At 42.7% G+C, this 23810-nt stretch overlaps 1 protein-coding gene across 1 annotated transcript in view; it reads right to left on the reverse strand.

The window, feature by feature from the left end:
• Positions 1-13313: 13313 nt before the first annotated feature.
• The window catches only part of LOC149359533 (sodium-coupled monocarboxylate transporter 2-like), a 37872-nt gene continuing 27375 nt past the window's right edge, over positions 13314-23810 (reverse strand). The window contains exons 11-14 of the mRNA XM_089575289.1: positions 22080-22166; positions 20232-20404; positions 14802-14908; positions 13314-13357 (exon numbers count right to left, since the gene is read on the reverse strand). Of these exons, the coding sequence (XP_089431415.1) occupies positions 13314-13357; positions 14802-14908; positions 20232-20404; positions 22080-22166 (411 nt within the window). The remainder of the gene's footprint in view (positions 13358-14801; positions 14909-20231; positions 20405-22079; positions 22167-23810) is intronic.

Raw genomic sequence — 23810 nt, forward strand, 5'->3', positions numbered from 1 at the left:
TCTTTAATCACTCAAACTTACAGGAAATTAACGGCGGTCACGTAGGGTCCTGGGAACCATTAAGCTTCAATGAGATGAAACCTTCCTCTTATCCTGTATGGATTGCCCACGGCACCAATTATATGAAAAAGCATTTCAAGAGGCTATGTCCTCTAAGAAATTTCTGTGAAATTTTCAATTGGCTGCGGAGGAGGGCATACAAGAGAGAGTGAAATAAAAGGCCGTAAGTTAGGCAAAGAAGGCTTCTTGCTCCTTGTTCGGAATGCGTGACTTATTGAACTATGCTATCTTGTGGCCATGAATGTGCAGCCCAAACGGGCGGTATGTTAGGAGGCGTTTGAAAGAACAGAGTACAGCTGCAACGGAAAAAGAATGACACAAGTGAATCATGACCGGAGCGAAAAAATCGCGACACGCGGCGCTATTATGGCCGAGTACACCGATAGCGAGATGCCAGGAACATTCCATTTTCTAAAGCGGAGGTGGCCGGTAGAAAGCAACCCACCAAGACATTCGGCCATCAGAAATGCAACATCTTAAACGAACGCCTGTAGATGTCTTATCAGCCAAACCATGTGCTAAGGGGGCTAAGCACATAATCTCGTTTTATTTCTTTTTTTTTTTTGCGCTGGCGTGGCGACGAACGTGATCTTTATCACCGTTTTCCTTTAAAAATGTGCTGGGGATGCACTGTCAAAAGTAATGTATGGCAGTGGCTGCTTTCGGATGGGCTGCTTTCTGTCGGCCACCCCCCCTTTGGAAAGGTGAATGTGCCACGCACTCTCGCTATCTGCGCATACGGCAACAATAGCGCCGCGTCTCGCAATTTTTCCGCTCCGGTCATGAGTCACTTATGCTAATCTTTTTCAGTTGCAGCTGTACCTCACAAAAAGTTTTCCTATATGCCGACTTACTATCTCCCTGCGCAGCACCCTGCGTAATGTTCTCGATTTAACAACATAAATAGTTTCCGGGTAAATATAAGGTTATAGAAAAAGAGGGGAAATATGTGAGGTGTTCAACTTTAAACGGGCTGCACTATCTGCCACTCATCACTCCTAGGTGAGTCCAATTAGACTGCACAATGCTTTGCTGCACACGTGGGCACTACTTCAGATGCGTTTATCGTTTTTTTGTGTTACTTTTAGTTTGGGTGGTCTCTTTAAAACTTTGTATTGCGTTACTATTGGTATCAAAAACAGATATAGCTAAGGCGTGACTGACAGGTGCCCTTCTGCGCGCTCTTCTTGCTGGAAGTTGTATTTAGTAGCGGTAGAACCACAAAACCAATACCTGAATCTTCACTGGCCTAAATTCAAATTGTTCCCATTATTACATAAGCGAACTTGATGTTCAGAATGAAGACTTAGTGGGCATAAAACTAATTCAAAAACAAAGAATGGCATAAGAAAACAGTATTAGGGGCTCCATGTGCAGTCCAGGAACAATTTTTCACTGACACATCCAGATCTTAAGCCCTATAATTTATTGTCCATTTCATTTCTATTTCTTGATGGCCGAATGCTAGCATTTGAGAGCTTAAGATGTTTTTTCTGGCAGTCTGCCCTACGTAGGTAATGTGACATGAAAGCCCAATTTTCAGCATAACATGCGTTTAGGTTGCGATCTTCAATGGACTATTTAAATTTTATAACATCGCCAAAGCGGAGCGAAACTTACACCAAGACCAGCACCAAAGCTTGCGTCGAACCATGCTCTTTCTAAGTGAAAAACTGTCTAGAGAAGTTTATTCATGGTTAAAAACAATCCAGCAAGCGGAATGTTAACTGAGGCCAACCAGCAGCTAAGCCGGCTGATACGTAGACAACTCGGCTGTCATCGCCACTTTTGTTTCTTTGTTTTATGAAAAAGCTATCACCTTTATGAACCAGTCCATTATTACATCACTATGTCGAAATATGTCGAAACAAAACAGGGAAACCAAAACAGCAACAGACGTCAACCCTGCGAAGCAGAAACAATCATTTACAGTCCTACTGTTACGACGTTGACACTAGACTCTGCGACCAAAACCGTTGCATTGCGCTAAAATGCCACCAGTGCTCTAGGCGGTGTTTCGTGGTTTTGATAGTCTCCCTGTCGCAGTTCTCTCCAAAGCCAAGCGTATCCATGAGCGAGTCACAAGGGGCGCACGGTAAGATTCCAGCAAATCTATCGCAATATGCAGCATGGGCGGCGCGGCTGAAGTGATAGTGATGCGGCTGGCGATGACCGCTAAACTAGTGCCTCCTTGAATTTGAATCCCCCCCTACACTGATTCCCTTATATCACTGAAGTCTCTTCCTTTCTGGGAGGCTCTTAAAGTGTGGTTTAGTTTGTCCCGCTGTCCGCTAGACTTCATCCAGGTCAGTGGCGCTACTGGCAGCGAGGCGACAAAGTTAGCCCTCCGGTCTAGCGCTCTCTGGCCGAGCATCATCGGCGTGTTGGAAGCGTAGCTCAGGATGGCTCCCTGAGCACCCATTGTGGATGGAATTGTGGAGTTAGACTCGGAAATTTGAGTTAAAATATTTCGTTGTCCCTGCTAGGTGGCTGATCTGACAGAAACAGCGATGTGCTTGTTCCGCGAGCGAGGAAAGCACTACAAGCCAACAAGCTTAGTGTGAGCTATCGCTGGCTAAGAATGCAAAAGACGACAAAGGCACTCATTTCAACTTCTTTAGGAGATGTTTCGATAGGTACTTTCACCGTCAAATGATGCCCCAACAGCATGTCTGCAGCCTGCATTCGGTACACAAAAGAACTGTTGTTGCAATTAATGACAGGTTGGCTTCACTAGCACCTCCATTCAGCCTTCATCCCTAAAACGCGGGGAAACTAAAGCAAGGTAATATTCAGTCACCGTCAACTTAATTATTTTCATTTTGATGCTCTCGTTTGAATGGTCGTGTTCACGTCCTTCCCTTAGGGGCAGGTTGGCACGTGCTTTATTGTACGCATTTGGCACTGGCGTTGAACAATAGAGCGTCATGCCTATAAATGACCGCCTCACGAGCTCGCGAGGAATCCGGCTTGACACGTTTCGTGTCAAGCCTTTGTCCTGCTAACATGTCAGAGGAAGTCACTTCGCTATACAGCGTGAAACGCTCAAGATCTAGGGTTCCAAGCCCTAGTTTAAGGACTTTGGTCGGTCTAGATACTCATGATTTGTGCAGCCGCTCCAACAGCATGCCAAAGCTGCCACTCATGTGCGCTGTCTGCCATCCTTTGTTGGGACATCGCTAATTGTTCGCTCAAACAAAGTTGACAGCTCAATTTCCAACCACGTGCCACGTTGGCGTAAACTTTTACGATCACCCTGCACGCGACCGTCAGAGAATAATTTCTGTGCCGCTCACGTTCAAGCTTCATCTGTACGCAACAGGGTTTCGTAAACCTGGGGTGCAGCCTGTCGCAGCGCGGTCGGCTTAGGAGAAATAAAGAAAAGGCGATCATTTTAGAAACGCATTCATTATTCATGCGCATGGAAACAGGTTTTATCCCGGTAACAAAAGCGCTGGTGACCTGCCGTGCGCTCAGTGGTTCTACAACTACTCATGGAGAGAGGGAAAGCCTAGAGAGCAATTTGAGAGTCTGCGGCGAGAGTTTTGAACGGAGTTGTATAGATTAACGTTTCACTCGAATAGCGCATCTGGGAGCAGCCGGTTAACAACCGGAACCTTTCGGGTTAGGGTCCAGCATGACTCCTGGATGCCGCGGCTCTGCTGCTGAGCTCTTCTCCTGAAAGGACAGCGGAGGAAAAGAAGCAGGTGTGCCATTTCTATTTTTTTTTGCGGCTGCCAAATAATCCACGGAAGAAAAAGCTTAACCTGAGCGGTATATATAGATAAATGCTCACCAAACAACCTTACCATCGCGCCCATGTGAAGAAGCTTTCGATTTCTCTTGGTCAGCAGAATTTTCTCCTTGAGGTGTGAAGATTTGAACGAACTGAACAGTGTGCTCTTCAGCGGCTTTTTAATTCAGACTCGCACATTTTCTCAACCCAGTTGCAGTGGCATAAGTGGCGGTTGATTATGCTCTAACCACGGGGCCGCAAACAGATCCTGCGGTAGGCTTATGTGGACATAAAGCCAAACTACGGCGTGTAAGCACTAGGCATGACCGAATAAGGCGCAGATTTGTAAGCAAGAGGCAACTGAGCATTCATAACGCGTGCAAGCCAACGAGCACAGCGAGATACGGGCACAGCAATAAAGAATCTGTCGTCCTAATGGCCGCTAATGAAACGGATAGGCTTAACAAGGCGAGGGCTGGCTTTTCTTCTTTCCTTGCAGTTTGCTTGACGTCGTGGTGTCTTGGTCTTAAAAGTGTTCTGATTTCCTGCTTTCGTGATCCCCATAAACAAAGAAAGCAAGCCATACGTAAAACCACACGCTAAGACGACAAAATGTCATTTTTAGTTTGTTGCCAATTTAAACATTTCATACGCTTAAATTAGGACTTCAGTGGTGGTTCAGTATTTATCGAAAATTGCAATCAATGACATTCGGCTCTAAATATCAATACGGAAGCGAAACCTGGATGTTTTCTTTTTCTCTTATTAAAGGTGTTTGTTTTCGAATCTCATCGCAATGGTTGCTCGCCATCCCGGATCAACAATGGGAACAAAGAGAGTACAGCATAACTATGGTGCCATCAACGAAAAATAAACAGCTTCATTTTTTCTATTTTAAGAGAAGCGGCTTATTTGTAGGAAACTGCGTTTACTGCGTGATGTTGCAAACAGCTATTACTTTGGCTCACTGTCGCACTAATGCACCGTCACAGTTTTACAAGATAGAAAGAAATATGTTCCAGAGCATAGGTGTGACAGAAGGTTGTGTACATATATATTGTTTCGAAAAGAACAAATTTTTGGTGAAGAATATCGTCGTAGAGTTCAAGTGCAGCTCAAGGTGTGTGATGAAGTTACCTGTGAAGAGCCCGGCAAAAATTTTGTGATCTAATTTGGTTTGTGCTGGCAATCTCTCGGACAGCTTCCGGGAGTTTTTTTCACGTGGTACGGAGTGATAATGGCCTTCTCTTGAAATCACCGAAGTGGCAAAGTTAAGGCTTCGGAGGGTGTTGACAGCCTATGCCAAACTTTTGATGAGAAAGGGCCCACGAGGAGCAGGTACTTAAGCTATAGCTGTAGAAACTTGCTCACGGGGCCTTGCCACGTGTCCTTTTCAAACACTATGGTCTTCAGCGAGCTTTTCGTTTAAGGACTTTATCTGAAAAGAACATTTTCAGGAAGTCCTCCCTCAATATTTCCGAATCATTTTTGGCCGTCTGAATGGGGAGAACCTATATACTTTCTTTCATGAGTGCTACCTGAGTGCTGCGGTGCTCACATGTTAGGGTACTTACAAAATATTTTTCTGCAATGTGCATTTGACAGATTATTTGTCGCCACGATATTATCTTGTTGTACGACCTAGTTATAACAGATCATCGAAAAGACTGCTGTATATCACGTGCCATCGCCTGGTGCTTTTCCAGAATCTCGATACTCAGATGCTATTTCTATTTTGGTTTTAAGAATACAGCGGCCTTTAAATGAGTCAGTACCTTTGGGCGAAGTACTTCACTGCAAATTTCTTTTGTCTACAAGCGCGCTTTTCAAGTGTTGCTCATTTCCTCGTATCTTTTTTTTTCCTCATTCTGTCAGTGCTTCACTGCATGTTTCACTCTGTCGGCATAGCTCTTTGACCGTAAGAAGACTAACTGGCAGTGAGTTCCTAAAAATTTTATTAGCAGTCACCAATCATTGTGTATCCTTTCTTCGTCCTCGTCTCGTGTGGCGCGATGAATGTAAGATATTCGAGCATTTCTCTTTCCTCTCAAACAAGTATGATATGAGATCATGTTCTTTTTGTTTTCGTAATGATGATATCACTTTCTAGGTGGGCACCAAATTAACAGATAGTTCTGGCTCCTCTCCGCAAGCTACCATGTGTTTAACATATGGGCTTCTATGTGGAGACCTAGGTACGCTACATATCTCCCTAAAATCTACGCTGACATTGTATATCTAACTTGGCCGACAAGTGAATCTAAAGGATGTTTCAGTGAACAAGTTCAAAATTTACTCCAGAAAAGAATTTCAAAAGAGAAAGAAAACATTTTCAAGAACAAAGAGCTTCCCATGGTGGACATCAGCTGTGATGAAAATTACTATAATTTTTCAGCAGTAAAAATAAAAATTCACTGCTGAACTTTTCAATGAACAAATTCTGGTTGATAGAGTACGTTGGGAATTTGAAGCCCCGGACGACAGGATGATGTATCAGTTTTTAAAAGAAGCTTTGCAGCGCAAGAAAATCCAGGCTTTTTTCCTCACAGAAGAAACAGAGTGTGAGGAGTACAGAAATCTCGGTGGAAATACAACATTTGGTGATGACAAATATATTTTAGACAACTTTCCACATTAGCGTCAGATGACAGTTTCACCGAAGAGCGCCGCTTGTTCGCTGGAGTCGGTCATAGCAGATTGTTCTTTCTCTGTGGCCGAATAAGCCGGCTGCAAAAATGACGATAAACGAAATATCAGTGTTTCAGACATGCTGTCAGCATAAAAAAAAATAGAATGCCGCATGCATAACTCCATCTCTGTGACGACTACTCTTTAGAAACAAACGTTGGTTCATGGATACTCTACAAACCATGGATAGTAGCAGTAATAATTAAACAAAACTTCAACACGGTCTAAGCACTTAGACTCGAGATTTTGGCCACAAGTCATGCTTCCGTTGCTTTTTGGAACCCCAGCGTTTCTGTACATACGAGGCGTATTCGAAACGCAAGGGCCATTTATTTATATTTAAATACTGGCGGGTCACAAGACAATTGCACGACTGCAGTGTTGTATACTGTTTCCGAAGCCAGTGACATTATTGTCTAGATTCAGCAGTCGCCTGTCTGTCGGATAATGCAGAAGAAATATCCGCAAAAATCGTTGTTCCGGCCAGTTTCGAAGAGTGTGCTGTGATTCGATTTTCGTATGGAAAAGGATCATCAGCTGCCCCAATTCATCGAGAGTAGGGCCAAGTTCGTGGACCTAAATTATGAGAGAAGGAAAAGTGAGACAATGGTGTCGAGACTTCAGAAATGGCCACACAAATGCGCATAATGAAGAGCGGTCTGGCAGGTCCATGACGATGAAATCGTTCAACAAGTGAATGAAGTAAGTACTGTGATTTCATCGACGATTTACAATTAGTGCTCTGGCTGATAATTTTCCTCTTGTGGAACGCACCAACACGATTCTTTTACAAAAGCTCGGATATCGCACATTCTTTGCAACGTGGGTAGCGAAGTTGCTTACTGACAAACACAAAGATCAGTGTAAATAGACGAACGTTTTTAGAACGCTATCGCCGAGACGGGGATGGCTTGTTTTCCAACATTGTTATGGATTAAGAGATGCGAATGTCTTATATCAATGCAAAAACATTAACAAGAGTAAGTGTAATGGCACCATTCAACTTCACCAAAACCAAAATTATTCAGTCAATCTCCTTACTCGATTCGGAAAATGAAGGCTACAGTTTTTTGGAACCAAAAGGGTGTTCTGTTCGTTGAGTTCATGGAACCTGGAAAAAAAATTTCAGCTGGCTTCTTCTGCGAATCGCTAACCAAACAGATGTGCGATCAAAAATCGACGGCGTGGGAAACTCGTTCCGAATAGTCCTCCTCCATGGGAACACGCGTCCTCACACGGCTGCTGGAACCAAGGAGAAGATTCAAGGTCTTGGTTGGGAAATCTTTTATACACCCTACAGTCTCAACATTACACCTAGCGACTACTACCTCTTCTTGCACTTGAACCAGTGGCTAGGTGGAAAACGGTTTGAAAGCAACGCGAGACTCAAGACCACCGTTTTCACCTGGTCCAATTCACAGGCGCTGAGCTTCCACGCCAAGGTATTAAAGAAGCTCATGGAGCGTAATGGAAGTGTTCAGAAATGAACGACAATTATGCAGTGAAGTAAACTATATACGCAGGAAGCTAAAACTCTCTGTAAAAACTTCTACTAATGAATATATTTTTTTATGACCGATTGGCCCTTACTTTTCGAATAAGTCTTGTAGATTCCGTAGCCGTAATCAGTCTACTACCGACCGGAAGTGTTCCAGTCACCGTTATAATTGCCTGTTGTGAGAGGGTAGTGGTGAGAAGGGTTTACACGCTTGCACTGGGGACTTATTTAGGTTCCTCAACAAACAGCGTACTTGGCGCTTTCGTAACTTGCATAGACACGTACGCAAGTTAAAGGCCTCACCACTCTGTTAACTGCTTGGACATTATCATCTCTCAGACAGCATGCCGATAGAATTGTATTACGTAACGCAGATAACGCTTTTAGGATATGTCATCAGGCTTCTTACGCCACGATACAAACGGCGGTTAAAAATAGGACATGATAGCTATAAATACAGTAATTTTTTCAGTACGCTTCGTGCCAGTTTGGCGCATAGCTGAGAAAGCTATGATTTGCGTTAGTTATATACAGTTATTATTTAAGTCATGTTTTTTGCTACAACCAATGAGATCGAATGCGTTGTTTTTCCTGCTGAAGCCTGTGCACAGCTCTTATATACGCTTATAGCGACTGTAATTTACGGTGACTGTGAATTAAATGTCAAATCAAGCACGAAGATAATTTTCTACGTAAAGAAAACAAGTGGTTTTTAATTTAACCCCCACGCTCAAACAAAGGCAAGATAGCGCCGAACGTGTCTAGAGCTGCATCGCCATTTGTAGTGGCACAAAATTCAGATGGCTAAGAGATCTGGAGATGTCATTCCAGTAGCTAGGTCGTCCTTAATAATGTGCAAGCAGAAAAGGAGGCTCATAAGGTGGATAAAAATAGAAACAGTATCAACACGCTCCTCGACATGTCAGGAAAAAAAATGTTCGGTTAAAATATATTATGTTTCTTCTGAGGCGCTAATTTCGTTTCTTTTCCAGACATAAAAAATTACGCTAGGCTCTACAGTGCACACTGTAATAAAATCACGGCACGGCAATGTAATAAATGCGTGTCCAGCATCACGCTACGGCAGACATGCCTACAATGCATGCATCTCAGCTGCAGTGTCCAGTGCTGTGCTGCAACTTAACAGAGTTTTCATGAGAGCAGAGTGCCCTTTCTACAAAAAGTTATTGCAGTTAATACTATGGACCAAATTCCCGAAAACCGACATCACTGTGTGGTGCACAGAAGATATCTCGCAGTATTTTTTGTTCATACTCATAATAATTAGTCTATTTAAACGAGGAAGCGTCAAATAAAAAGGTCAAATGTTTAATTTTTTATTTCTTAAATAATCCTTTCTTCGTAATCCTCGTTTCCTCATATCTCTTGGGCGTAATATTATGGGTACATATGCAGTACAAATATAGAAGTGACGTTTCTTTCTCTGTGTGCTCGTCGAGATTCGTGAGCGAATAACGCTTATGATGGTCCCTGGGGACACAAGAGTGGGGGCCCTGTGCGTCTAGCCCAGTGTCCCCACTCTTGCAGCAGCTTCTCGACTTTATGCTACAGGCGCTGCTGGCCCTTTTATCGCACAGAATATCTAAATATATTCAGTTGAAATATTTTCACTAGGATGGCTTGACCATGAAGAACTTTTCTCTGTGTATGGGCCTTGTGGAAGAATTGCGACCTGAAGAACTTTTCTACGTTTGTGGACCTAAGGTCCACAAACGTAGAAAAGTTCTTCAGGTCGCAATTCTTTTGAACCACGTATTGAAATCCCAGATTTTCTGCGCGCCTATGAAAGCATAACCTTTTCAAGAATGCCCTGATTAATCTCTGCGCTTATGGTACTTTCAAGGAGACAAGCTCCACAAGTGGAGGATTAGCCCTGTGCGATTACTTTCCCATATCTGTGGTTTAAAGTGGTAAACTGACAACGAAATCCATAAAATTTCGGTTTGAGGCGACGTATACAACAGAATCACACATTTCCCGTACTGAAAGAACTTCAATTCGTCTAACTAAATCACTTTTCCATTCGTGACCTTTCCGCACCCAGTGTTTCAGTACCTATGTCATCCCTGAAGCCCAATTCATTTCACAGATGTGCGGAGTTTGAGCCGGCCTCCTGTCGTTTAGTTCAGCACATTGCACATTACGTCTGATGCACCATGGAATTACCGCAGAGCCAGATAACAGGGTCAAACCTTCTGATATGTGTCAGTCTAAGTTTTTTAGGCTCACGCGAACAATGTCTTTCTTCAACGACCATCTTGGTTGGCCGTTCTGGCATGTTTCCAGTGAAGAACAAGAAACAGAAGCTCCTCTGAACCTATTTCTCTTCAAAACTTTTGAAGGCGTGGACTGTGCTGCTACAAAATCCAGTGAAATCTGTTTGTGTTTCATCATATAGTTGCCGCCGCAGATAACTGCTGTTTGATGAGTCCTGATGGCGCTGTGTTACACTCACGCTCTACCCACTGCCTATAAAAGTATGCTGTAATACATGTAAGTGCAGAATATGTCACCTGAAAGCGCAAAATGCAGTGTGAAGCGCCCATGAAAGTTGACCTAAATGAAAAACGAACTGAATGCGAACAGTTACGCCCCCAAAATTTTCAGATGGAAGAAGAAGGCATAATTCTATGTTAATATACCCAGAAATGGCTAATAGGTCCCTTATACCCGTGATAATATGAATTTATGCAAAAATAAAAACATTATACCTTCCGTCATAGCACATGATGTTGCAACAACATTGTAGCACTGTTACCTACATTGCCTTTTGTTGCACAACCTGCAACAGCTTGTTACATTGTTAAAGCAATGTTTCAAGAGGTTGAACAACATTAGTACGCTTGCAGCAATGTTGTTGAATTAATATGGAAGTGATGTTGCTGTAATATTAGACAACCACATCGCTGCCAAGTTGCACACGCTACTCTGCACCAATGTTACACAATCATATGTTAATGTAACATTGCAAAATGTTGTATGCTTCCGCATAGTGTGAAAATATATTTGTTTAAAGCCGCGCTGGTTTACAGTTGAGCATGCAAAAAATTTATGGGGCTCAACTAAAGTTTTAACGAACCTTTAAAAATGCAAAAAATGGAGTGGTTGAGTAACAAACTTTCAACTGCACAGCACGTCTGTAGTTTTCGAAAGCGTGATAATTGTTTAAAATTGCTAATTTACTTTTAATTAGCATGTTATTCGTGTCTTGAACGAATGGCGGTTTCGTAGCCACGGGGAAGACAATAAATATTTAAAAAATATGCTTTGCCAAGCACTACAGCTTGAGGATATCTAAAAAAATCAAACAGCGCATGAGGGGTGCAGTGCTACTTGTTCGTAGCGAAGTATGAATATACTGTTGGCAACTCTGAAACAACAAAAACATGGCGGGTTGGCCGGGAAATACGCAGGTATTAACGTTTCTCAATCTGTATGCTCTAATGACGCTGTCAGGCCTAAGAAAAACATCACATTCGTGTCAGAAGTTTGTTTTTTTTCGACTTGTGTAAGTGCAAAGCAGGCGACTAGTGCCTCGCATTAACCTCACGGGGCAACAAGCGGAAAGAACCAAGCCTGAGCGTGGTACATGTGTGTTCATGTCATTTCGAAGTTTTGGTCCCCGAGCAACTGACCCCAACACACGAGCGGTCCATGTAGGTTGAGGGACTAGAGAATATTTTGTAGGACGCGAGACTGCAGGCAAGAGTGGTTCATCATAACGTCGCGAAGTTAAAAGCTGAATTAGGAATAAAGAACCAGATAATCTTTGCCTCAATATCGCCTCGCCACTGAAAGCGCATCATGCTATAATGGCGAATATCAGAGGAAATCAGATGCGATGGGCCCGAAATCGAGAAGAGCGCCGACCGCGACGCGAGACTGCCTGCTGCGAATAAGCGTCGCCCGCACCGTAGCCAACAACACAGTCGAAATGCGAGATAGATGCCGATAGAACCCCTTAGTATGATACTTAGAGCACATTTCACTACCTTTTTGATTATTCCATTGCATTTTTGTTGAAGTATATTGGCGGTGTCAATTCCCTCTGCAGCCAGGAGTATTTCCGGGCCGAAATTCTCTCCGAACTCATTTCTAACTGGTTATTTGGTGCAGTCTGTTTTCGCTGCTGATGTGTGAAGTCCCGCCTGATCCCGCTCTCCCCAGTGAACGGATCCAACTTGAGAGTACTCCCCTATTTTTTACGGCCCTCTCCACTACTGAGAACTTTGGAGTGTAAAGCTTAAAAGATCCATGCTGCTTGACAGAGCTGGAAGTGGAAGCAACTGCTAATAAATTGCTCAAGTGCGAAAAAGTTCAGCAATGCGCCACTGTGGTCTTCTTGTCGGACGCAGGCTCAAGTCTCGAGCTCACAAACTGAAACCACTAATAATGTCCTTTCCATCCCTACCTCGTTCACTCCTTTTGCGCTTTATTTTTTTGCCATTCCATGCCACGATTGCTGGGTATTAATCGGTTCACATGGGCTATCTCAAAAATATTCCTTATACTGCTATTCCTCTTTTCCCCATTTGCAGCGCTTGCAACCCAATGAGCAGTTAACTTTCTGTTGATGAAAATTTATAATTGCGGAACTGCAAGGCACGTAGATCGGGAGCATTCTGTCTTGAAGGAGGACAGTGAGAATACCAAAATCGTTTTTGGTAAGCTTTCACATGGCTAAGTGACCATCCTGCGTTTCAAATCAGATGTAACGGAAAACCCTAAGCGTCCTTGACAGGGCGCTGAGGCGACAAAACACTTACCGGTCTTTGCATGCGCTGCATACACCCCAGTCGTTGCCAGAGCGGGAAGAGAACGGGACTAGTTAGGCTGCTATTTGCAGCCGTAGAAAGAGTTTTCCCACCTGCCAAAAAATGCAAAAGTATTTTTGGTGCGCTCATAATGCACGCTAACTTTTTTAAGGAGCAAGCTTGGCTTGGCTCATTCATACCTATAACCCGACTGTGTGTATGTTAACTCTGGACGGTACCCATAAAGATATGGCCTCCTCATGCAACTGAGACAGATGGCGGTTAAATTAATGACTGCTCGCGGGAGGTTGTTTAAGAAGAGCAACCTGGATCGCGTAAATTCCACCGGTGGCAGCACCTACCACACCAAGGCAGTTGCGCACCGTTTAGCCGCTGCACTACTGTGCTAGGAGTGCCATGAGGACTACCATGGATCCATGAATATTACGTAAAGGAAAACCAATTCTGCACATACGGGCATTACCCAATTAGCTATAGCGTCGTATCCTTCAGGCGGAGCAGGGGTCGCAGTACTGCGGAGTCTGCTTGCACGAAGTTAGCGCGCAGACCAGGAGAGGTGCGGCAGCGTTGTGGCTGCACCTACATAAAGCGAAACAGAGGTACCATTGCCAGCTGCGCGCTGCGACTGCGTTCATAACGTGAGAGGGCGTGCATACGCATTCTAACACGTCGGCAGTATAAAGTGCCTCTGCGAGTTTCTTTTTATTTTCAGTGTCCTGTAAGGTCGCCTTCCGACGTTGTACTGAAAAAGAAACAGCGCCACTGGCCTCGAGCACCGTAGCCTAGAGTGACCAGATTATGAAGGGTAAACCACTACTGCTATACTCGGCTGCAGTTTTTCTTAGCAAAGGAAGGAAAGCAACATTGGTGCAACCTCACCATGGAGGAAGGAAATGAACCTCACGAACCATGTCACGAACTGTTTCACGCGCATGGAGGAAAAAAAACTCCATGTTCACGCGGCCAGTAGCTGGGCCGCCGGACGGCCGCCTCGCACACGCTGCTTGCGCGGGGCTTTTCGTACTGTCTCTGGAACAGCTGGCGCCATCTATGGAAGCTTCTTAAAACAAGGCGCGCGTAATAAAGTTTTTCTAATCGAAGGAACTGTTTTCTCTGTGACCCTGTAAATGCGATCTAGATGACGGGGCGCAGGAGCAACTCCCCGAAAGAGCACGTGTAGCAGCGACAGCTAATCGAGTCCCGGACTAGAGACCATGACCACGTTATCCCTCTTTCAAATTTTAAATCAAACTTTTTCACCACAACCCTCTAAGGAAAAAAGGCACATTTGTGTTATATATGCCCCAAATGACGAGTGTTACAAATATGGTAGGTTTTACGAGGAAGTTAATAACAGCAAACAGAGCTATATTCGATGCGGAGGAAAAGCAGGCGTTTCTGCTCTGTAGCCTTGGCTCCACTGCAAGGAAAGATTGTTGCGGTAGGCTATAACAGTTGGGAGTTTGACGTAATGTTACCGCAGTAACCCCATTAACACTTGTTTACTGGAGAAACACATCAACGGCGCCCATTACGTGAACGGCGCCTGTGTTTGCAGCAATGAAGTTTGTGAGAATTATTTAGGGCAAGGAAAACACCACTGCGTATTTCGTAAACAAGGTAAACAGCGAGAATGCTGGTATGTGTAAACTTGGAACTTTCTTTGACCTGTGCCAAGGGTAAAAAGCTGATTGTGCTTTTAAAATGTATATGCAGCGCAGTGCTTCCCAGTGAGAAATAAAAAAATGTAAACTAGTTTTCACTAATTTGTCTTTACAACAGGCAAATTGTTGTGGGTTACGCGCGTGTGTAAATAAGCAAAACGTTGATGCGAGTTTTTATTTGACAATAGTGGCATTTCTGTAGAAACATTTCCTAAATAAGTGCTTGGCACGGGGTAGGTCGATCCCAACAGTTGCGCAACTGAGGGGTACTGTAGTGAGTTTGCGACGTTCGAATTAGTGTGACTGGCTTAACTAAGCTACATTTACGTGCGTAGAGAGAGGAGGAACAGAAGACATACCTAGGAAAAAGCTGGCAACCAATCCTCCAACATACGTTACTATCGTTGTGAAGAAACTGCTCCAGAACGGCGAAACGTCAAAAAGTGGGAAGATGCTGCTATGTGGCCTGTGAAGTAAATACAGAAAGGTAATTCCTTAGCTTGCTGCGGAACGAATCTGATAATATTTCATGCCATATTTTAATGTCGTAATAACGCCACTTAGCGAATGGTGACAGAGTGCGCACGTTTGAATCTAGCGTACGAAGAAACGTGACAATGGTGGAAGAGGAAATGCGTTTGTCTTCTGGAGTAAATCATGAATTCCTTCCCGGAAACGTCATGTTTTTCTATTTTTCCTGCACGAGACCATCAATAATGTGCAGTCGAGAACAATCGCAAAATTTCGAAAGCACCTCCATGCGAAGAAGCTACCCTTTAATCGGTTATCTTGAAGACGCACAGCTGTAATTGCGTCTTCAGTTCTACACAAGAGAAAAATTAAACTAGCGGAGCCGCACAGTAAACACACGGACTCCCAAGCTCATGTGTATTGAACACTAATAGTATTACTAGCTGCCTTGGAAACGTGATTGCGGTCGTATTACAGTCTCAATTTTAAAACAAGTCCTAGAACACGCTTCATCACTCGGTGGTCGAGGCAGTAGCGTTGCTTTGGCGAGAATCAGAGCTCAAATGCCATTCTTCACTTTGCATTAATTTCTGAGAAACTACGGGTAGAGCCCATGCTCGGAGCTGCACTGTGCGGAAAGCGGCAATAAAACTATGTCATCTAAAAGGATTCCTGCTTAACATTTCGAACGCAGACGGCTTGTGCGATCTTCTGTGGATGAAAGAACAATTCTAGACAAAAGCATTTATGAGCGGAAAACTGTTTATGAACGCAATTTCTTCATATCATGTAAGATTTGAGTATAACAATCAACATATTCGCAGATCTCTCGTCAGCAGGCTTGGATCGTTTTGCTAATAACGTTCTTGATATTGTAAAAAGCGCTTTCCTTTGGTTTTCTAAGGCAGTCTTAACTGCTCGATGCGAGTGATGGAAAAACTTTTAAAGAAAGATTTCGCTACACATCGGAATAATGGAACATTACATTCAATATTTCTATAATAGTAGTGTGCGATGTTGAACATTCGAATTTTTTTCTGATAATGTTGGACACGGTTCAAAGAGCACCGTATGCGACGAGCTGAGGTCGTTTTCTCGAATGGCATCTGTAACATGTGGTTGTTTTTCATCCACTTTCGAATCAAATGCATCTCAACTAAACGACATCAATTTTGCATCTAATTTCCCAACAATGAGCAACACAAATTAAAAAGTACAAACATTCTCCCACAAATTAAAAAAGTACAAACACTGTCCTATCATTTCTTGTGTTTAAGTGAATGTTCGCTTCCTTAATAAATGCGGCATAACGAGCCGTTCGATTCATTTTCGTTTCTTGCTGAATAGCCACGCAGACGTCTATCAAATGTCAGTTTCTCACAGAATCAAAAACTATATCTTCAGGTTAGGAATTTAATATAGATAAATCAATGACGATGGTGTGGAATCAAATCCTAAGCTATCCAATCAAGGCACTCTAAAATTTCAGATCTCACATGATAAATCGAGCTGATCAAAGCAAGGTAACTACGGCGGCAGCAAAGGAAAAGAAACATATGGCGCCCATCGTGTGCGGCAGAAAAAGAAAAGAAATGAACCAGGCGTGATATAGGCATCGAAGCTGTTGTTAGCTCCCGAGGCATGGAGAGAGTAATAAGGCGTAATAGTGTATCTTTGGCTCATTACCTAAAATGTAACGCGCACAGTTGTTGATTTTATCTAGCTTATCTGTTGTCAAGAGCAGGGAAGGATTCCATAACATAAGAGCATAATCTAACACTGAACGAAAATTGGACTTTTATAAAAGTTTCCTATTTCCGCGAGGAAAATTTCCAGCATTCTTGCCTAAACAACTATCTGATTTAGAGCTTCTCGCAACATTGGCATCAATTTGGCGATGCCATTATAAAGATTAGGTCAGAAAAACTTCTGGATATTTTTATTCCAAAACTTATTTGAATATATGGTTGTTCATAATGTATTGGAAATAATTTGTGGCATTGAGGTAACTTTCACACACCCTGTTTTCTAGGTTACAGCTCATCTACTATTTTTCGCACCCCACGTGTATTTAGTAAAGATCGTTTCAAAGTTATGACAGTCGTCAGAGGGAATAATGTTTCTTTATAATATAGACCAATCGGCGAGTACTCTCATTCATAGACGGAGGGACGTTCTATGAAGTATTACTTATATGCAATGAAATAGCAAAGGTCTTAAGCCCTATACTTGAGGGACGCGTGACGTAACATCGACACTATCTGATGGCTCTTTATCTGCAATAACAAACTCACACCTTGCCGTAGGTATACTGAAACTCATGAAATGATTCAAAATTATTACAACAACGATTCATGACAAGTCGTTAGAACGTGCCAGGGACAACTTCTACGTCTTCCTAAATTCTAAGAGAATACAGTGAACTTCAACGACAATGCTTCATTGCATAGTTTCAAAGTCGTAGGTGAATGGTAATAACTGCACTACACAGTGCCTTGCGAAAAAAATGTTGTACTGTTGAAGAAACCAGAAACATTGAGATGATTCACATACACGTGCATAGCATATGCTGAAGTATTTTTCAGGAGGAAGATATCAGCGATAGAAGACGATAATTTGAGACTGTGCTCTAGAAATCGCATTTGTAGGTCGGTACAATGGACGTGGTCTTCCAGTCATCCGGAAGAGTGGAATGGCTCAAAGATTTGTCAAGGAGTACGTTCAAATATGAGGATACAGAACTTGTGCAAAACTTCAACAATTCATTCTGACCACGACTGGAATCAACAGCTCCTCAAACATTCAAGTGTTGAAGTGACACCTCTATTGTGTGTCAGTCAAGTGTAACATTTTCCATAGGCGTTACGCCAACAATAAACATCCTTACGACACTGTAATGGCAAAGTGAACACAGATTTGAAATATGAATTAAAGCATTACGCTTTTGCGCCAGTATCTATTACGTCAGCATCACCTTCTTCGAGCAATAGAATGGATAAACCATCCTTTTTATCTATATTTATTAATTTTCTGAATCATTTAGGTTTCGCTTGACTGATGAATGAAATGCCCCGAAGAAACCTAACTTGGCAGTGCCTAACATTACTGGTTATGATTCTAAATTTATTAAAATTTTCAGCTGTTCGATTATGTTTAAACGTAACGCAAATCCTCTGAATCTTTTGTGTTTGGCACCCAAGCGCTTAGTGAACCATAGTCTTCTGTTCGCCTCTTCGTGAACGTCTTAAATGGGACAAAACGACTATTTAATTCCAGAACTGTAATCATGAAGCAGAACTGAAGCTACCTTGTAGGAAAAGTTTTACCTAGCGTTTCAAGTACAGCAAAATTTGAACCTATTCCGGCATTAATCTCCAGCGTAATGGCGCTTGCGGAGTTATGTATATGTAGATTCTTGTTTGGTATTCTTGCATAGTAAAAATTCATTTCGCAAAGAACAGCGTTATGATCGCTTATGCTTGGTAGAAAGAAGGTGAAAGAAGGTGCGTTCGGGATAGTCTGTGGTCTGGAGATAAAATATGTGGTTACCTCTCGTAGGTTGCAGTATAACCTACGATGAGCGAATTAATTAATAAACTTGGCAATCACGTTATTAAGCCCACGGCTTACACTGGAAAATGCCACTTATTGGTTCCAGCTGAAATTAGGGAGATTGAAGCATCCGCCACTAACAAAGAAATCTGATTTTATTCTGTCTGCTGCAGTCGCAAATTGCGATAATGCAGCCAGTACGTTACCTGCTGCTCGGTGCGAAAGAAAAAAGTTTTATCTTTACGAAATACCCTATTACTACCCTTCCTCCTCTATAAATGCTCCTCTTTCCAGCAGTTCAATTCCTGTGCCTTGGCCACTCCCCCGTAGTGGGTATGTGCCATTTTATTTGAGGCCAACCAACGAACCAACCTAGCTGGTACCATACCGTTACGCAACAATCGTCACCTACAAAAATTATACCTTGGAAGGAATACTTTCTTCAGCCAAGACAAATACGCCTCCGCCGTTGGTATTGCTCTTTTCTGTAAGATCTGGAGTGACTCGGAAAGAATAAAGTGTATACAATACCTATGTCCAACCCCGATTCCATGCCAATAACAACCGATGGTTTCATCATATCAACGAGACTACTGAAATCATCGACATTATTATTTGTGCTTCGGAAATTTTTGACAAGGAAGCAGAGAACCGAGCACGAACAAACACCAGCTCAATTTAATGGCATGGCTTGCTTGACGCTATCACCTAAGATATACTTATTATCTAGATGCAGAACGTCATACTTAAGAACAATCTTTAAGTCATAGCCTTTATGACACTTAGCGAAGTACCTGACTTCACACTTTTCTTCATACTGCCTCAGAATAATCCTGAGTTATGCTTAAATGGTATATCCTGAGATACCCCATTTTCGTTTTAGTGCTGCGTCAAAATCGTGGGCCAGGTTCATTCAGTTGAATGTGTTATTCGAAAGTCTTATATTTGGCTTTTAGCCTCCCCTCCCAACTGCGTGGCAATCCATACGAATCTACGCATGATTTTTTTAATGTTAAGCAGGAAAAGCGCTATAATCAGTCTTGCGTGCGATTTCAAAAAATTCAGGGGGCACTTTGGCTCTCTAAAGTGCTGCAAGGTGAAAGCGTTTCCTGGCGCACTGTTTGTTTTGATTTATTTATTATTTTTCATATTTTGTTTTTTTTTTTTGCTCTTTTTCTTATTTTTATTGTTTTTATTTTTATTTTTGTTTCTTATTATTTTGTTTTTATGTTTGTTTATTTCCTTCTTTTTCTTTTTATTTTTTCCTTTCCTTCACTTTATTCCTTTTATTTTATTTATGAAACCCATGCATTCACTAAATGCGCCTTTATTCGTGCTCGAACCTTCAGTCTTCGTGGCGGAGTGGTCGTGTCTCCGCTTCAAATGCCAAAGGCTCTGGTTCGATTCCCACCCTCGGCGCAGTTTCTTTTTAAGCAGTGACGCCGTAAGGCAAACAAATCTGCCGAAGCGTCTGTCCACACGGCTGCCGACAGCGTCTGCTAACGACAGTATGAGGCATTAAAGGCTTTCGCCTTAATATAGCAAGTGCCTGTTGGGTCTCAATAAATTTTGAGGAACAATATGCGATTCTGAAGTAAATATAAAGCAAGAAAACATTTTGAATTTTGATTTGCACTACACTGAAGAGGACCCTACGCACAGCAAAGCCTTGAATAACGAATTGAACTTGTGGATATTAGTCATGAGCACTTCGTTTGTTAGTGCGTAATGTTTTGCGTCCAAGTAATCGGTTCGTACGGACGCACCTTTCAGAAGACGCGCTGAGAGTGATGTTCGAGCCGTGTACGGTGTTTGTGGTATTATATGGGCAGTGGTCAAGGCTGACGGGCATTCTTCTTTCTCGGACGCCACTCTGGAGTCTGTAGAACAAGTGGACCATCTGGTAGGCCACCATGAGCAGCGTCACTATTCCAGCGCCCTGTTCACATCCGAATGCATAAAAGCTGTAGCTCGCTTACACTGCGTGACACACAGCACAGTGAAAACTTAGAAATGCACGTGTCCAATGCTAGAAAGCCTTTCTATTAATATGAGCACAAAAGGTTACATGAAAATGGTGCTTCTTCGTTTTTTTTTTACACGTGTGTCATTTACTTAGTTAAAAGCACAGTGAAAGAGAATAAGAAAAAAATATTTACTCGTGAGACAAACACTACCACTTCTGAGTATCCCATCAAAAGTGTATCGTGGAATTTTCTTCCCTGTAAACTGCGGTTGGCCAACGTGGTTCGCCTTTTACTATACGCTGTATCTTCTTCCCTGTTCAATTCTTACAATGTGCCAGGAATCTTACATACTTGGTGCACCAGAAAAACCTTGATGCTGATAATTTTGTATTTCATAGATGATCCTCTCATTGGTAATGCATTGGCTTGTGGCCAAAGGAATTTGTAATATGAATAGTCCATTTATATCTATAGCTAATTACAGAATTTATCTACATCTGCATTGTGCACATTTAAGTTCAGTATTTGGCATGTGTCGTGCTAGCATTGTTCGTTTAGCTTCAGCCTCTACATAATTGCCGGGTTTCCCTTTAATAACTGTGTTCATTGTGTAAAAACATATTCGTGATCACTTGCTGCCTGAAGCCTTCGAGAGAGCTAGGATGCCCAATTTGAGCACTAATCTTGTTCATTTCTGTTGGTTTCTTGTTATAAAAGCAGTAAACACCCTACTTGATTTCCCTGTACTTTCACACAGTGTTCCCGTAATGAAAATAAATAGGCAAACAAGTGGGATTAATCTCTATTTCTTTTGAGTTCTTCGGTAAGGCTTTCCCTTGTTTAAACTGACCACTAAGAAATACAAACTCGAGATTTTTATTGCCACATGAGGTGCAAGAAGAAGCTTTTAGAGACCTAGCGAGTCTTGTTTTACTAAAAACAAATATTAAGCAACAGTAAGTATGGATGTCTAAAATTTATTCGCCCCAGATAAAAATGCAAGTATTTGCACGAAGGACGTCTTCGAATACACAGACGAGAAGAAAATGATTTCTGAATGTAGAGAGAGACGCAGAAATGTCGACATGATTCGAGCTCCAACAGGCAGTGCACAAGAAAAATGTGAGGCATGATAGTTTTTTTTTTCTCTTTCTTTAACACCGAGACAAAATACTGAATGCCTTGTACTTCCTAAACATTCTTGTAGTGGTCTGACAACCGTTCAGGTGGCCAGATGTTGCGTACACGGAGTACCTGAGTGACCCATTTTCTCAGTCGATGCACGACATTTTCTTACAGCTCTTTGTATTATTAGTTTTCTCCCTTGATTTTCTTCGGTGATTTTTAGTACTAAACCTTTTGAGGATTTTATTGTGTAAATCAATGAAAGAAGCTCAGGAGAGCAGCATTCAAACTTCTACACAGGTGTTGTACTCAGAAAAGCATTCGGCTGTTTGTCTTGTTGGGAACTTCTGGAAGATCTAATGCGACATTTTGTTGTTTTTTTCACATTCTTAACGTTCGTTTTTTGCGCTGAAGTTGGCCACACAAAAACTCGCATGGAATTTTTTTCAGACTCCATACGGAAGTTCATAACCAGCAAATAGCTTCTTTTTTTCGAGGAAATTTTGGACGAAATCAACCTACCTTGCTGTTGGCGAACGGGACCGTGAGGCCGAGTAAGAGAAGCCCAACGAAAGGGCCAGTGATAGCCGAGCTTACGGCAATGAACATCTGTGAGAGAGAAGGCGAACAAGTTCGAGCCATGTCGTGTACTCGCCACACTGAGACTCAGCTACGTGGAAAGGAAGATGGAAGGAGATGGAAGGCTTGTACATGCACTATCAGCAACGAATGAAACGCGAACAAACGTGAAGTGCTTACAAAAAAAAAACCTCCACATATTACCTACTAACACTTAAAAAGGACAGTCATTGCAACTTCGAAGTGTAATCGCCCTCCTCTAGTATTGAGGTCCTCCCGGCTCGGGGCTTCTCATTTGCCGTTCGGGGTTCGGTTGCCTTGTGCACGTTGAACTTGTGGCTGATAGTCCATCTGATCAGTACACACGAACAAAGCTATCACGTTCTAAGCTGAGGACTGCCTCACCAAGTAATTAGGCACTTGCCTTTGAATTACAGCAGCCCTCCGACACGCCGCTTTATAAGAAGCATCTCTGAAGGTTGTGGAGGGACACCGTACGGCGGACACCGTGTCAAAAAAAAATATTTGAAAGGCGGTACTCAAGAGCAGATGAAAAGGCACATTTTTTCGAATCTGGACATTGCCTTCACTGGAATTCTTTTAGCTCTCTTTCCAAAAACTTTCACACACCAAGACCGCGTCCAGTCGCCCTTCCTCTAAGCAACTTCCTCGCGACCATTAGGCCCACCTGCCGATAACACGTCGGTTATTGCATACCTGTGATTTTCATCAACAGCCCGATGGCTGTGATTATTATTTGTAAAGAGCCTGCTGGACAAAGAATTCCTATGAGCGCAGATGCAGATATGTGTAATACCAAATAGGGAGCACCAAAATAATACCTGGCATACAAAAGCGGAGCGGTAACCTTGGCTTGAAAAGCAGAAAATAGTTTTCTATGGGGCATCCTTTTTCAGAATAGTTTAACGCCACTGTGTAGGCTCTTCGCCGCTGATATTTCAACGACTGACAGACTTCTGGAGAAGCCTATGCCCTGGCGTCGTCTGCTAGTGCCTTTACATGCACAAAGCTGCAAGAAGACATCTTACAAGTGGCGGAGCTGGTGGCAACAACAAAACTTTTATATTCCCCTCGTTTTGTCAGCGCTGTGCTCTGCCTAAAACAAAGTAGTCTGGCTTGTATCTTCTAGGATGTGTGTTTCATTCCCAGATTGGGCAGGCTTCAAACTTCCAAGGCATTCTTCATGACAACGTGGACCATTGTAGCGACCGTTCTTGCAAGCACATTTTCGTAGTTATAACGGCTGTTTCTGCATTCCGACACTCACTTTTATATTGTACGTACTCTTGCACAATGCCCTTTGGGGCCTGTAAGGTTCAGTAATTAAATGAACAAATAAATTCAGCGACTGTATAACGACGACAAGAACACGAACAGGCACTGTGCTGTTTACGCATTGCGGTAGTGGCAGAGACCCTTCATTTTTTGCCGACTACATTCCGGGATGGCAGGAACCATGTTTGTTGGGGAGGTTACATCAACAAGCGGATTCTATTTTCTGATCCTAAGTGTCTTTCCTAGCTCCTGCACGATCAGTGTTCACCTGAAGGAACCCGAACTGGTCAAGAAACTTGAGATCAGTCGATATGGCTATTGACCTATTCACAGTTCCCTCAGCTTTCTGCGACGACGATCATTGGCGGCCGACGAAAC

Source organism: Amblyomma mixtum, chromosome 2 (genome assembly GCF_055824585.1).
Source record: "Amblyomma mixtum isolate Tamu chromosome 2, ASM5582458v1, whole genome shotgun sequence".
Taxonomy (NCBI): domain Eukaryota; kingdom Metazoa; phylum Arthropoda; class Arachnida; order Ixodida; family Ixodidae; genus Amblyomma; species Amblyomma mixtum.